At 38.5% G+C, this 14,561-nt stretch overlaps 10 protein-coding genes across 10 annotated transcripts; 4 read left to right on the top strand and 6 right to left on the bottom strand.

Moving 5' to 3' along the window:
• Window positions 1–980: 980 nt before the first annotated feature.
• RRP14 (ribosome biosynthesis protein RRP14) lies at window positions 981–2,273 on the top strand (the record flags this gene model as incomplete). The annotated part of the gene is made up of 1 exon (XM_003645667.1): window positions 981–2,273. One exon carries the CDS (start codon window positions 981–983, stop codon window positions 2,271–2,273), a length of 1,293 nt encoding a protein of 430 aa, XP_003645715.1.
• Window positions 2,274–2,516: 243 nt separating this feature from the next.
• Window positions 2,517–5,129, top strand: SOV1 (Sov1p; the record flags this gene model as incomplete). The annotated part of the gene is made up of 1 exon (XM_003645666.1): window positions 2,517–5,129. One exon carries the CDS (start codon window positions 2,517–2,519, stop codon window positions 5,127–5,129), a length of 2,613 nt encoding a protein of 870 aa, XP_003645714.1.
• A 61-nt stretch (window positions 5,130–5,190) lies between these two features.
• Window positions 5,191–6,450, bottom strand: UBX4 (Ubx4p; the record flags this gene model as incomplete). Its single annotated transcript, XM_003645665.1, has 1 exon — window positions 5,191–6,450. One exon carries the CDS (start codon window positions 6,448–6,450, stop codon window positions 5,191–5,193), a length of 1,260 nt encoding a protein of 419 aa, XP_003645713.1.
• Window positions 6,451–6,877: 427 nt separating this feature from the next.
• AVO2 (Avo2p) lies at window positions 6,878–8,188 on the top strand (the record flags this gene model as incomplete). Its single annotated transcript, XM_003645664.1, has 1 exon — window positions 6,878–8,188. The coding sequence occupies one exon, from the start codon at window positions 6,878–6,880 to the stop codon at window positions 8,186–8,188; it is 1,311 nt and encodes a 436-aa protein (XP_003645712.1).
• A 4-nt stretch (window positions 8,189–8,192) lies between these two features.
• HOT13 (Hot13p) lies at window positions 8,193–8,603 on the bottom strand (the record flags this gene model as incomplete). The annotated part of the gene is made up of 1 exon (XM_003645663.1): window positions 8,193–8,603. The coding sequence occupies one exon, from the start codon at window positions 8,601–8,603 to the stop codon at window positions 8,193–8,195; it is 411 nt and encodes a 136-aa protein (XP_003645711.1).
• Window positions 8,604–8,869: 266 nt separating this feature from the next.
• Window positions 8,870–9,871, bottom strand: MDH1 (malate dehydrogenase MDH1; the record flags this gene model as incomplete). Its single annotated transcript, XM_003645662.1, has 1 exon — window positions 8,870–9,871. The coding sequence occupies one exon, from the start codon at window positions 9,869–9,871 to the stop codon at window positions 8,870–8,872; it is 1,002 nt and encodes a 333-aa protein (XP_003645710.1).
• A 352-nt stretch (window positions 9,872–10,223) lies between these two features.
• On the bottom strand, window positions 10,224–10,604 carry SRX1 (sulfiredoxin; the record flags this gene model as incomplete). Its single annotated transcript, XM_003645661.1, has 1 exon — window positions 10,224–10,604. One exon carries the CDS (start codon window positions 10,602–10,604, stop codon window positions 10,224–10,226), a length of 381 nt encoding a protein of 126 aa, XP_003645709.1.
• Window positions 10,605–11,024: 420 nt separating this feature from the next.
• Window positions 11,025–12,395, bottom strand: GPA1 (guanine nucleotide-binding protein subunit alpha; the record flags this gene model as incomplete). The annotated part of the gene is made up of 1 exon (XM_003645660.1): window positions 11,025–12,395. One exon carries the CDS (start codon window positions 12,393–12,395, stop codon window positions 11,025–11,027), a length of 1,371 nt encoding a protein of 456 aa, XP_003645708.1.
• A 780-nt stretch (window positions 12,396–13,175) lies between these two features.
• On the top strand, window positions 13,176–13,757 carry CYT2 (cytochrome c1 heme lyase CYT2; the record flags this gene model as incomplete). The annotated part of the gene is made up of 1 exon (XM_003645659.1): window positions 13,176–13,757. One exon carries the CDS (start codon window positions 13,176–13,178, stop codon window positions 13,755–13,757), a length of 582 nt encoding a protein of 193 aa, XP_003645707.1.
• A 288-nt stretch (window positions 13,758–14,045) lies between these two features.
• TIM10 (protein transporter TIM10) lies at window positions 14,046–14,312 on the bottom strand (the record flags this gene model as incomplete). Its single annotated transcript, XM_003645658.1, has 1 exon — window positions 14,046–14,312. One exon carries the CDS (start codon window positions 14,310–14,312, stop codon window positions 14,046–14,048), a length of 267 nt encoding a protein of 88 aa, XP_003645706.1.
• Window positions 14,313–14,561: the final 249 nt, after the last annotated feature.

The following is a 14,561-nucleotide window of genomic DNA, read 5'->3' as shown; positions in this document are numbered from 1 at the left end:
TAGTGTTCAAAGGAAGAATTGAGGATCTATTCCGTTTTAAATCATCTTATGAAGGGGCGGAGAAGGTTGCTCGAAGTACTGTAAGTGGAAAAATTTTCAGCTGGAGAAAATTATACGGTGAATGGGTTTTGAAATTTCTAATGACAACGAATTTCTGAGACGTTAGGGCTTTGCAAACACTGATCTATCTGGGGAGTCAATGTTTTGTCGCTCCACCCTTTCAACTACCAGTTAGGTAGTAGCATATATGATTACTAGAATCTACAGTTTCCATTTTGCACCATGTGAACAATTGAAGTAAGTAACTTGTACGGCGATGCCAAAAGACGTTTCCAACGCAGATAGTAGTTTTCTTTTTGTAAGGATAAAAACGACAAGATAAATAAATATTGAGGTCTGTAAAACTCGTACTGGTCATTTAAGGTGTAAGTTATTACTGGTTGCTCTCTTGCGAATTGTCCTCGACTTTTAGTATGTTCAACTACAGTTTACAATGAATTACACATAGATAAGAATAAAACTTGAATAAGTGCATAAATTGGTCGATAGTTAACTATTCAATTCTTTTGCATTCTTATTGTGAAAAAAACCGATAGGTTTTCCTATTAAGATTCATTACAACATAAAACCAAATAGATACCTCACCTGGGGTCTTCAGAGGTGCGAGACGTAATATTTTCCAACCATAAATATTATTAATAGATCCTAATTATCATTTAGCCCTTCGAAAGGATGATTAATGGTCACTTTTCACTAGCATTAGTGTCTATTTTACTTGACTAGATCTGCTGGAGTTACATCCTGACGCTGCGCGTTTCTTTTTTTGGAGGTTATTAGTTTTGAAAATTTTTTAGTGATGATCCCGCCGTGAGATGAGCGTATCTAGACTTCAACATATACAAATGATGCCAAAATATTGCGAGTGTTCTTAATTGTGATTTAGCATTTACTGCATATTTATATCGCTTAGTTGTTTGAAAATGAGTAATTCACTGGAAGAGCGTCTGAAATCTTATTCTAGTGCGTTTGATGGGTTACTATCGCTAATTCCGGCAAAGTACTATTATGATGATAAGACTAAAGAGCAATGGAAAGCTAAAAAAAAGTCGAAACAACAGTCAAAAATAGACAAGAAGAAGAAGCTTGACCCATATGAGCAAGATCAGGAATCATCTTCTGCTTTAGAGGTGATGAAACTTCGGGAAAAGGAGGCCAAGCCAGTTGTATTGCCTGGTGAAAAGTTGAAGGCGTCCAGAAAACTACAAGAGGAAAAGCATGAAGAGAATGTAATTGACGAAGAAGAAGATGAAGAAGAAGGAATTAATGTGATTTTCGATGATGAAGGTAATGAGGTTGGTGCCGAATCGCAGGAATCGACGACCCAACAGGAACCAGATTCTGGAGAACAGCAAGTTGTAGAATCGAAGGCAAAGGGGCCTTTAACGGCTACTTTAGAGAATCAAAAAGCGGAAAAGCAAAAGAAGATGGATGTTTTACGGTCTAAGCTGCAGGAAAGAATCCAAGCTATGAAAGAAAGGAGAAGGGCTCCAGGGTCTAAAGTTGAAGGGGCACCTAGCTCACGGGAAGCCATTTTGGCTCAGAGAAAGAAAAGAGATGAATTGAAAAAGAGAAAGTTGGAAGAGGAGAAATTAAAGCAGGATTATTCTTCTGCCGAGGATAGCGAATCTGAGTCTGAAAGCGATGCAGAAGACCAGCCACCTCATAAAAAAGCTCGTAAATCAGATATTGATATATCCACAAAAGACCTGATGTTTCAGAATATTGTTTTCGATGATGGCACTAAAGCGACTTCAGATCTACAGAAATTGAGAAAAACAGACAAGAAAAAGGGTCCTGCTAGGAATGATATTAAAGCACACCTAAAACTTGCTGAGGCGAAGAGAACTAATCTAGAATCTAAGGATGAATTGGAGCAGATAATGGTAAAAGAAAAAGATAAGTGGAAAAAAGCCATGTTACAAGCTGAAGGTGTGAAGTTGAGAGATGATGAAAAGCTTTTAAGAAAAGCGCTAAAGAGAAAGGAAGCCAAGAAGCGAAAGTCAGCAATTGAATGGAAAGATCGTGAACAAACGGTCGCAACTTCTATCGCTGAGAAACAAAAGAGAAGAGAACAGAATCTAGCTATAAGGAAAGATAATAAGGGTAAGAAAAAGTCGAAGCAGCAGAAAATGAAGCGGAAATTCAAAGGTGTTGTAGCATCCAAGAAGAGGGCAGGCTTTGAAGGCCGCTTAAAGAGTGGTAAGAAGCAATAAAAGGGCTTTGCATGGCATATAGTCTCATCATAGATAGATTAATTATCATATTCTATTATATCTAACTGTATTTAAACGAAATATATACAGTTTCTTCCAAGAATTTCTTGACGGTTGATTTATATATTATTAGGTCGTTATGGCGATGAGCTCGCGCCTAACTTTAAAATTTTCTGAAATTTGGAACATCACCATGAATAACAGCAATAAGCAACAAGCAACAAAAGATATAGGTGTGTTAAAATGCTACGATATGGCGTAAAACCAGCTAACAGATTTTGTTTAATTCAAATTAGATGCATCAGGTCCAAACCTCAATTATCAAAGGTTGCTCCCACCACTGAACAAATAGCAGGCTTCATACAAGAGCAACACAAAGGGTTCCCTTCTAATGAGAGCCATAAAAGGATGGAAATAAAAGAAAATCAATTTTTGGACATGAGGAATGTGACAGATAAACGGTTTGAAGACTCTGATGACTTCATTCATCTCCTGGAGTTGAAAAATCCAGGTTTTAAAAAGTCTGTCTTGAATTTGCGACGTTTAAAGATAAAGTTAAAATCTCTTCCTCCAGGTTCTAATGATAAATTTAAAGAAGTTTTTGATTACTTGCTAAGAGAATGTGAAGGTGAAATCACTAGGATGCAGACTATGAGTCCTGAAAAGTTTAAGGAAACAGTGGATAATAATAAGTTGAGAGAGTTGGAGATGAAGAAAATAAAGGCTAAATCTGAAACTGAGCTTAGCGACGTCATGTTCCATGAGCTATTAATGAAAAATCGAGATGATTCAATATTCCAAAATACTGAGGAATTATTCAGACTGATGTTAGACTTAGTTACGACTGGTGATAAAATAATAAGTGTTGAGCAAATGGTTCAGGCATTTGAGTTGTCCAAATTAATCCCTTCTACAATACATCGTTTGCGTGGTATCTTTCTATCAGGTCGGTTGTTGTATTCATTGGGCACCGTAAGAATGGATCCAGTGAATGAATCCTTTTATATTGAAGCTTTGCTTTACCATGGTCATTTTAGACAAGCAATACATCTGTTTGAAACATACAAAGACAAGGTTGATCAGCGTTGGTGGTACGAGATAGGGATGATGACATTGTTAAGAGCTAATAAAATCCATAAATTTGACCAGCTATTCAAGCGATCATTAGAGAAATTTGGATCTGATTATTTTAGATCTACTGTCATTAAAACTGCAATTCAAAAGAAACTATACATGAGAGATTTTGCAGCTGCTGACAGGCTCACCGATTTTTTTTTGGACATTGCAGACAGATATGGATGTGCTAGAGACGAACGGATAGAAAGCCATATGAAAACCTTTGAAAATGAGGAACAAGCAAATTTATACTTAAATGCTATTCAAAAACCAACAGATAAGGACTTTAATAGTATAATACAAGCTCATGTTTTCCGCAAGAATCAAAAAACAGCCCTCAAAACTTTTGCAAAGTATATTCAGCGTCCTGAGTTTGGAGATGCTGATTGGAGTTATTGTATTACTAAAATGCAACTGCCACTATTAAAAGATTATGAATTCCTAAAAGAGGCTATAGAGCCGTTTTTAGAGCCTGGTTTAGAGGCTGAACGGTTAAAGAAGTTAGAAAGAATCTTTAATGTTTCTCTCGAAAAACTTGGTGTGCCAGAGATCAAAAGAGCATTGGACGTCATCTTGTACCAAAACATAAACAGATTTACCTTGGACTCTAAAACAACAGATTTAATTCACAAATATATTGTTCGCAATTGGATATCCCCAACAGAAACAATAAATGATGACGACCTATCGAAGAAATTTTATGGAATTCTCAAGATTTTATTGGCGAATGGTAAAATTGAGAGTTCTAAGAAGCTAGTTAAAAAATTGGAGGAATCGGATGGTAGTAACTATTATCCAAAAGTAAATGGACATCATTATGCTGCAATCATCGACTACTACTTAAGAAAAGTATTGCTTACAAAAAGTAGGGCTAAAAGGGCATCATACTCGAAAGAAGTAACAACTATTTTTGATGGTATGAAAAAGATGCAGTTGGATTTCAATTCTAGAGTGATCTCATCTTTGCTGGCATTTTACAGGAATATGCCAGATTTCAATAATTGCTTTGCCTTGATAAATCGATTATTCGATTATAAATTGGCGCAGTCTGATGCTACTGACCAAAAAATTAACTTGAGCCCGTTCTACGGTAGACGTATTATTAACGTAGATTTATATGGTGAGGTATGGAGATGTTATCTTTCGTATTATACTAAGAAAAGCGATTGGACTTTGCTTCACCATACTTCCAACTCAGTCGGTTGGAAGAATCATGTGATGCAGACCATGAAAGAGACCAAAATCCACCCAACTCATTCGATGCTTCTGTTGTTTAAAACTATGGTGGAAGATGACAACATTTTAATATCCTCCAATTTATATGGAACTATAATTCGGAGCTTTATAAAAGGACGCAATTGGACTAGTCTTCCCGCTGTTATAGAATATATGAGAAGCAGCCACGGTGTTGAACTTGAAAAACGTCTAAAGGCGTATGTCGAAGAATCATTAAAGAGAGAATATGTTGCTTTCGAAAGACAAAAGTTAGGTATCATCAATTCTACACTATCATCTCCTTCAAAGCTTGCTGTGGCAAAAAAAAGAGTTGATGATATGATTAATAATAATGTGATACTGAAAAGCCATACAGATAATGACGTTGATGATACAATTATCAAGCTGTTGGAATACTTGAGCAAGGTCAATAAGGAAGACATTTCAACGGTAATGGATGTGTATAAAATTTTAAAACTGGACGTTGCTCTGATCAATAAGCTCATGTCCAAGGATTACCTGTAAATATTAACGGTGTAAAATATTAAACCTGTACATAACGATCTTATGCAGCAATAACAGAATCTTAATTCTTGCTTAATTTCATCCATTTGGGAACTTTTTTTATAGACATCTGTTCTCCTGAATTGAAAGTAAGTTTCTGATGTTCTACCATTGTATTGGCGGATGAAACATCATTATTACTGGCGCTTGTAATCGTCTTTGCAGAATCTAATATCGACTTCTTCAAATATGGCGGTGGGTTTTTTGTTTTGAATAAAAGCAACGTATTAGAACCAAAATTCAAATGTTCTACCAGTTTTAAACTCGCTTTTTCAAGTACAACGGGAGGGTGTGACTGAACAAGTGTAAATTCTATATCTGAATCTATTAAATTAAGGGAAACCAACTTGTAAACATCCTCCATAGTTTCATCCTTTGCAAAACTGGATTCTAAATGGGTCAGATCAGGAAATTTAACCCTAATAGTGCAAATTTCAACTTTTCGTGTTTCCCTGGCATCCAGTTGTTCGCGTAATCGTTTGGTCATCAATGGCCCTGTCATTGCTCTCTTTGATAGCATGCTTTGATATTTCAGAATATCACCCTCAGAAAGATCATAATCGCTATCATCTGATTCTTCTTTCACAGATGTACTTTGTGAAGTGGTTCCGCGGGAAGATATTGCAGGAGCATATGCATATACTTTATGAATTTGACGTTTAGGACTTTCTGAAACTTCCGTTTTATCTTCTTTGGAAGATGTATCGCAAATTTTCCTCCATTCTAAATCGTTTATAGCACAGGATGCAATATTTGACTCATTGGAAACCTTTGGGCTGTTAACAGATTTTGGTAGTTTTAAGCGTATCATCACGCCATTATTTACACCAAGATCTTCAAAACTCATCCCCTTTAACTCTTCAAACAATATGTTTTTAGAAAATAATGATATGCTCACCTGGCTTAAAGGTTGCATATTCCAATTTTCAGCCTCACAAACCTCCTTAACCGTATCAGCAATGTTGAAATTCGTATTTATCTTACGGATATGTGCCCCAATACCCATGGCTTGAAACTTTATCGACAGTTCCTTGCCATTTACATTCGTTTCGTCCTTTAAAATTGAACCCAGTTGCAACACACACCCTGTTGGTAGGTTCAGTTGATTGTAAGGAAGGAATAACGTTAAATCTTTTTCACCGTACTTAAGAAACCATGTATGGGTATCAGAACTTAATTTGAAATGCACCATGGCTTTCACCAATACATCATTCAACAAAGTAGATGGTGTAGCCGTATACTTAAATATCGAATGGCCATATTGCACTCGCACTGCGGACATCTTCAACACTTATTTTCCTTTTATCATAACTTGTTATTGTTAACAGTACTTTAGGCGAACTCTTACAAAAAGCGATCCACATGTAGCCTGCATAATATTCGACGTTATAACATCATCACGTGATAAGCTCATAATCCCAGGTACTATATAACTAAATTTGAAACTATACACATATATATCATGGAGAATGAAGAGGCCAAGGAACCTTTATAAGTAACGTTTCTGTTTCTTTTGCAGTTATGTCCTGCTGATGTTTCTCTGCATGGAATCCGAAGTTTCGAACTTTCGGAGCAGCAATAAAGGTGAAAAAAGGCCTTGAAGATGTAATAAAATAATAAGTCGATAAATATATAACAAGTTTTAATATTTCTCATATAGACGTTTCGTTAGAATATCCGAGAGACAATATTTTCATGAAATTAAGCAGATGTTACCGGATCCCTCTTTTCGTTTGCGTGAGGCTATCATCGAGGGGAACCTTCTTATTGTTAAGCTGGTGCTTAGGAGGTGGCCAGAATTGTTGACAAACATAGATCCTTTGAATGGATGGAGTTCGTTACATTATGCAGCATATCATGGGCGATATCTAATATGTGTACAGTTGATTCAGCTTAGCTATGGGAAAGGATTAACGTTGCGAACGTTTAAAGGGAGTACTTCTGTTCATTTAGCACTGATGAATGGACATGAGCAAACGACGCACCTTTTGCTACAACACTATCCGCAGTGTTTAATGGCGACAGATGAGCGGGGCAGGACACCAGCTCATATTGCATGTCTTTTTGATTACCATAAATGTTTGAGCTTACTAGTGAGTGCAGGTACAGATTTATCCCTGGGGGATAATAATGGTGATACACCACTACACATAGCGATGATGTATGGGAGCGTGGAATGTATGAATTTATTGATACATCGAGGCAGTGTCAGAGATTATACAAGAAAGAATAAAGCTAACTGGTCGCCGGTGCAAGTTGCACAAACTGTTGAGATGGAAGCAGCATTTAACCGTATTGTCGATGAGGTTAAACTGCAGCCTGTAACCAATCAAAAGAATGTTATTAATAGTCCTTCGAAATCAGTCACGGTATTTCAATCCAGGGGCACAAGTCTTGAGTCCCCTGGTTTTTCTCCCGCTATTAATGTCTATAGCGCCATAGAAGACTCTGAACCTTCGCCAACTCGGTCATTGACACCTTCGTCAGTGCAACCACAACAATCGCCCACTTATCAGCACCATTTACCTCCCCTCCCCACAATATCTACTAGTAGAAGGCCATCTTCAACAACCCCAACCAGTAATTATTTTCCGAGAACGCCTGTATCTCTTAAGTTTATGAATGCCGCATCAATAGCAGCGCAATCAAACATTTCCTTGTCAAGGACTCGTACTTCTAACAGAAGCTCTGTCTCTTCAGTATCAAATTCTCTAAGACATCGTGACAGCATAACCAGAATTGGAAACGTTTCACTAAACTTGCCTAGTTCCAGTCTCTATTTGGAAGAATTCGAACTTAACGAGGAATCGACTATGGCTACAGTGGTAAATGCACTCCCAATATCGCAAATTCACCGTCCTGGTAATGCTGAAATGATTAACAAATACCTATCTGACGAAGGCCCCTCCTCCTTTACTAGTCCATCCTTACCTCAACAGCTAGCTACGAGCAAATCAGCTAGGTCCCCAGGAGGGCATCAATCGCTGTTAAATATTCCGATCTCTAAGGTCCGTATATAAGTCTTTAGTTCTCGCAATCACGGTGATCACGGTGATCAAAATCAAAATAAAGATCGTAATGTAATTTACATCCTGGGTTGAACGGTGAGTTACAAAAGGGGCAACAAAAAGGCTGATTTTGGGTTGAAATACCTTCTTGATCAGCCTCTCCAAACGATCTAGAGGTGTACTTCTGGAAGGTCATCGTATTTTTACATACACCACATAAAATCACATGTTCCATAGGTGACTTATTTATGTTATACTTGTGTGTAGCATGATCTTTATGAGTTAGTTCCTGGTGACAGGAGTAGCAAGCATAAAACGATTCACAACACTTAAGCTTTAACGCAATGATGTCCAATCTTGAATTCCAATGAACACATCTAGATTCAGCGTCTATCAACCTACCCTTGATGGTGACTTCTTTTAGCATTAATTCAATCTGGTTTTTAGTAATGAGCTTTGTTGAGCGCTGCCTGTACCGAGATCCAACCTTTAATACAATCCGCACTTTCGCAACGGAAAAGATCAACCAACACGCTGACACATATCTCAGGTATTGTTGGGCTAACCTGAAACTCAGTAACTTAATAAAAATAAGGAAGTTATATATTGTATAAAATTAAATACATGGGAAGATCAGAGAGAAACCCAAGCTCATTGTGGCTTAGACAGTAATACACACAGAAAATAATATGCTCATTTAGTGTTAACAAATTGAACGCCCTTCTCGATGTTTTTCTTTAGAGTTTCCTTACATTTATCTAACATCTGCTCCTCTTCAGAGGAGATTTGGCCAATCGAGTGGATCGTTTCAATACCATTTGGACCTAACGTAACAGGAGACGAGAAGAACTCGATGCCTTCCCTCTTAAACAAAGGAGATTCGACAAAGGCTGGCTCTACAACATCCTTCTCGCCATTGAGACCCGCAAGCACGGAATTAGCGAATTTAGCACCAGCTTGTGCCATGGACAACGTAGCGGAACCTGCGCCATTCTTAGCCTGAACAACCTCATCACCTCCGAACTGGATTCTGTGGATCAAAGCATCCTGGTTCTCTTTAGGAATTTTATGCTGAGTTTGCGAGATCAACGGAATAATCGTGATACCGGAGTGGCCACCAATAACAGGAACATACTCCTGAGTTGGGTCCGTGCCCTGCAACTCAGAGATGAACCTCGAAGCTCTAATAACATCCAAGGTTGTGACCCCAAACAACTTTTTGGGATTGTAGACATTCTTGGATTTCAACACCTCCGCTACAATAGGAACGGTGGAGTTTACAGGATTAGATATGACTAGAACCGACGCCTTAGGAGAATAATCTCCAATTGCACTCGCCAAATCACGCACAATTCCCGCATTGATTGCAAACAAATCATCCCTAGTCATACCCGGTTTTCTTGGAACCCCGGCAGGAATCAAAACAACATCAGCATTATCCAAAGCGTTCCTCAACCCATCCGCATCCTCTGGTGAATACCCACTAACCTTGGAATTAGTAGGAATATGTGACAAATCAGCCGCAACGCCCTTAGCTCCCCTTAAGTCATACAACCTCAAATCTTTAACCCTATTGTTAAGCTTCAACAATAACGACAAAGGCTGCCCAATACCACCACCAGCGCCTAAAACTGTAACCTTGTATGCACTGCACGCAGACGATGAAAACGCCCGACGACCAATCCTATATATCATAGCTAACCAATTTTTTCTATCCACTGTGTTGAAAGACAGTTCAATCAACGCCAATATAGTATATATGTATGTATATATACAATAGAACTCAATCTCTTCTGTGCTAAAAATCTCCTAACTTCGCCCAACTTTGTTCAACTTTGTTCTTCGTTATATAACCTCCAGTCACGTTTTTCCTGAATTCTTTGTGAAACAGCAAACAACTTCACTATCTCTCTTCAATAACCACTCGGTTATTATTAACCTTTAAAATGTAATAATGTTTTCGGTCACGACCGCGCTCGGTGCCGAGGTGGACGAACTACTAAACACCTGACTGCCCTAAACTACATCTATTTTCTCATTTTATCTATTAAAACATATCGTCGAGGCTAGCTCCTACATACACCCTAAGCTGCTTCCTGGTTGTCGGCACAATCTTACACCGAACAAGAGTGTCTTCTTGTCGTTCGCTGCTTAGTCGGTCGTAAGCCTGGAAACGGTGGCACCCTCCGAAGGCAAAATAGTAGTCCTTACCATCTTCCCTCACATGCATCACGTCAATTGCAGGTAACTCACCATTCATAGCCACAGCTTCCCCGAGCGTACATGTGGCGCTAGCCATTGGGACGCCCTTCACAGTTGACACCATAGCATCTATTTTTGTAGAGTCCAGCACCGGAGCAATTGGTCTCCTGATGTGCGACAATGGGATGTACTCGATTTTGGCTAGGCCTCTAGTCTGTATAGACATATTTAGTTGATTTTATGGGTGGAGCTAACAAGAGGCAGATACTATTCCAGTGTTAGAAGTTATTGTAAATGTCCTGTTTTATATACTTCGCGAACTGTGAGTTTGTTTTTAACTAGGTAAACTCGCTGCTGTCATCAGTACCAGGGACCCCAGCAGCGAGTAAGAGAACTGCTAAGTCAGCATGCCAATTGCTTGCGTTCGTAAATACTGAAGTAAAATCCGTGAAAAAAAGTGCACCTTTAGAGTTTCTCACAAATTATCCAAGGTTTAACAATCCGTAGAATATCCAGAAGGCAGAGGCAAATGGGAAGACAGTGTTGAGTTTTTTACATGATTAGTAAATATTTAGAATCAGAATCATGTAAGAGACGGTAGTCGGGTTACACGTTTTCCTCGTTTTAATATAGAAGAGGTACTCCGTCACAAGAAACCGCTTTTCTTGAGGTTCTGTTGTACGATGAGGTCGGTGACAGCGCTCAGCACGAACTTCATTGAACGGGTGTCAGTGGCACATGTTCTATGGACATAGATGGGTTTCTTGCTACGGTTTAGGGAGAGGAATATACGTTCGAAGTACTTCAAACCAGTTTCAGCGTCGCCTACTCTCCCTGGATAGTCGGGGAAAGTTTGCCTGATCGGAGAGCGTTTTATTTTATCCTCAAATATGTCGACTTTATTCAGGAACAGGATAAAAGGGGTGTTGTAGAACCACTTTGAATTCAATAATGAGTCAAAGAGCATAATAGCTTCATGCATACGATTCACACGTTCATCTTCGAACAGCATTTGGTCATATTCGCTCACGGCAAGCACGAATAGGACGGCCGTGATGTCTTGAAAACAATGGATCCATTTTTTTCTTTCAGATCGCTGCCCGCCTGCATCTAATACGTTGAATTTGTTTGATCCAATTGTGAATTGTGTCTCTGTGATTCCTGTTGTTTTGATACGGCCTTTTAAGATGTCGTCATCTGTGCTGACGTAGTGAGGCTGGGCGAATTTTTCGATGTTGTCGAAATAATAAGCGGCGGAGCCCTCAAGTTGGAACTCATTGGAACGAGCAAAACACTGTCTTATGCCCTTGTCGTGGTCCCATAGTTGCCTAATCGCATGGGCTATCTGTTCGTTTGAAACATGTTTAACAGAACTTTGTTGTGTGGTTTGGGGTTTCATAAACAAACCCGAAGAATCGCTGTCTCCGTTTTGCTCATTTAGTCCCATCGATACCTCTTGTAAGTCAATACCTTTATCTTGGCTCGCTTCAGGAACATCCGGATTAAATGCTTCTGCCCTCCCAGTACTCTGCACACGACGCTTGTTCTCACTACGCTCAGAATACTTCAACACATAGTCATTCAGAAATTCAGGCCCACCAGCTACACTGGCATCGATGTGATCCAATGCCTTCGCCTGAAGTATTAGCCTCTTGCATTCAAATAACCGCCTATTCTTCTCGGGATTATCACAATCTAACGGAACCCCTAACTTTCTGGCTTGAATAATTAATATCTTCATGGACTGTATAGCATCTGCCCAAATCACTTGACTATACCGCTGTCTTTCCTCATGAGTAAACCCTCCTTGGTGCAATAATTTTAATTGCTTTAGAACCGTAGACTTACCAGACTCACCCGCACCAAGCAACAACAGCTTGGTTTCATTCTTACCCTTTTGCTTCTCCAAATTAAGATTCTGCTCGATTGCATCATTGGCCTTTCTGTCTAGCAGAAATGGATCGTTTTCATCCTCCGGCAAATCACCATTAATTGAGCAACTGAATGAGCAACCCATAGGTACAGATATGCCTAATGAATTAGCCTATCTGTTTATCTTATGATGAGCAAACTACAACAATTTTATACTTGTATATAAAACTAAATATGTTAGATTAAGAAACAACCAGCTATATTATTATTTATTATCCTTTTTTTCTCGGATTTATGTTTGATATTTGATAGAAAATAGTAATTTCCTGTTACGGAGTAAATTAATACCAAAACACATAATATGAGGTCTGGATATGGCAAAAAAGAGTGCAACCCGGTTTAAAACCGTAGCAGCCCAACACAATCTCCACTTTTGTTCGTAGCAAAATTCCATATATTTTTATGTACTCCGTATAATGTTTATGTACACTCGGACTTGTAGTCCTACATTCTAATCATGGTTGCTGTGTGAGATGTGAAATCCATTTCGCTTTTACAACCACGTGATCGCTAAATGGTACTGGTCATGTTTTGGTTTGTTTTGGTTTTTCCTTTTTTTCAAATTTTCTCGAGGAAAAAAGCATCTGGAAAATGGAAATTTCATTTTATAAATTAGTCGAAAGAGCTTTCTTAAAGGATGAGATGCAATACGATATCAAGAATATAAAGGGGTTTTAGTGTCAAGTATGGGCGCTGAGGGCCAATCCACATGTCCAGTAGACCATAGTACCAGGGAAACATGGACGAAGACTTTATCTGGTCGTAGTGAAGCAAGTTTTGCTACTAACCATCCTCATTTATCCGGAGATTCTACTGGTAGTGCAAATGAACAGGCTTGCCCTGTGGACTCTTCGACACGTGAAATATGGTTAAAAAAAATGCGAGTTTGGTTACTGAAGAAGTTGAATGTTCTTCTGATAAGCTTCTGACTAGGCCGGAATACAGCGTTGATGTAAATTTGCCTACGGAAAGAGAAGTCTCTTCTATTCCCAGAACAGGAACGACACATAATTGGGTTTATCCTTCTGAGAAACAATTTTATGAGGCCATGCTGCGTAAAAACTGGGACCCAGAAGTACAGGATATGAAAGCTGTGATTCCAATCCATAACACGGTTAACGAACGTGTTTGGAGCTACATAAAGTCGTGGGAGAAAGATCAAGGTGGTGATGCATGTGGTGGAATCAAACTAACTAGTTTTAAGGGCAACTCTAAACAGCTAACACCTAGAGCATGGTTCAGAAGCACAATTCTTGGTCTATCTAAGCCTTTTGATAGACACGATTGGAAGATTAACAGGTGCGGGCTTGAAGTGGACTATGTAATTGATTTTTACTCTGAGGAAAATGAAAAGTTGGGCGGGCCACAAATATATTTAGACGTAAGACCAAAGCTTAACAGCTTCGAAGGCATGAAACTGAGGTTAATGAAATCCTTTGGACTATGATGATTAACAACATTGCCCTCTCTTGTATATAACAATTTTTATTCCTTTCTGATTTTTAGCGAGGCAACTACTGTAACTACCAGTGAGCAAACAGCACCTATCATTACATATATATTATAAAACATATTTATTTGATTTGCCTATACCGATTAAAATATGAACAGCCAAATAATAGAGCTATTACATTCATTGTTGCTTATATTCGTCAATATATACAAGAAAAGCCTTGAAGTTTCTCATCAACAGTTTAAATAACCTCTTCCAAAAGCATCATGCTGGATGGAACTTTTAAAACTTACCTGGGGCAAAAGTTTGGCCTAGCTTTTGCATGTTTTCTCCCACTTGAACATTAGTTTCAAAGTACTTAGCAACACATCTATCTAAACAATTAGACTCATTTTTATTCAACTCACCTTCGTTGTATTGGACTTGAATACATTTTTTATGACAGTTATCAACCAACTTGTTGAACATGTCAGTGACTAGATCCAATTCTGCTTCTGCAGCAGCAATTTTCTGTTGAGAAGAGGCTTGAGGTTGGCCAATACCAAACATTTTTAGATATACAGAACTAATGTCACAAAAATGGAGCAGGTGCTGGTTTTCATATCTATATGTCAGAGAGTTAATCGTATATAGCCTTTAAATAATCGCAAGTTGAAGAATTTTCAATAGGAGGACCATGGTCGTTTTTAACGGAACTTTAGTTGTCACTAACTTTCAAAATTTAACGACAGTGTGAGATCATTAAATTCAGCAACTGATTTACCAACTGATTTGGTCGTTTTTAGATATGTTAACAAT

Source organism: Eremothecium cymbalariae, chromosome 3 (genome assembly GCF_000235365.1).
Source record: "Eremothecium cymbalariae DBVPG#7215 chromosome 3, complete sequence".
Lineage (NCBI taxonomy): Eukaryota > Fungi > Ascomycota > Saccharomycetes > Saccharomycetales > Saccharomycetaceae > Eremothecium > Eremothecium cymbalariae.
This window is presented reverse-complemented; position numbering and strand designations above follow the sequence as displayed.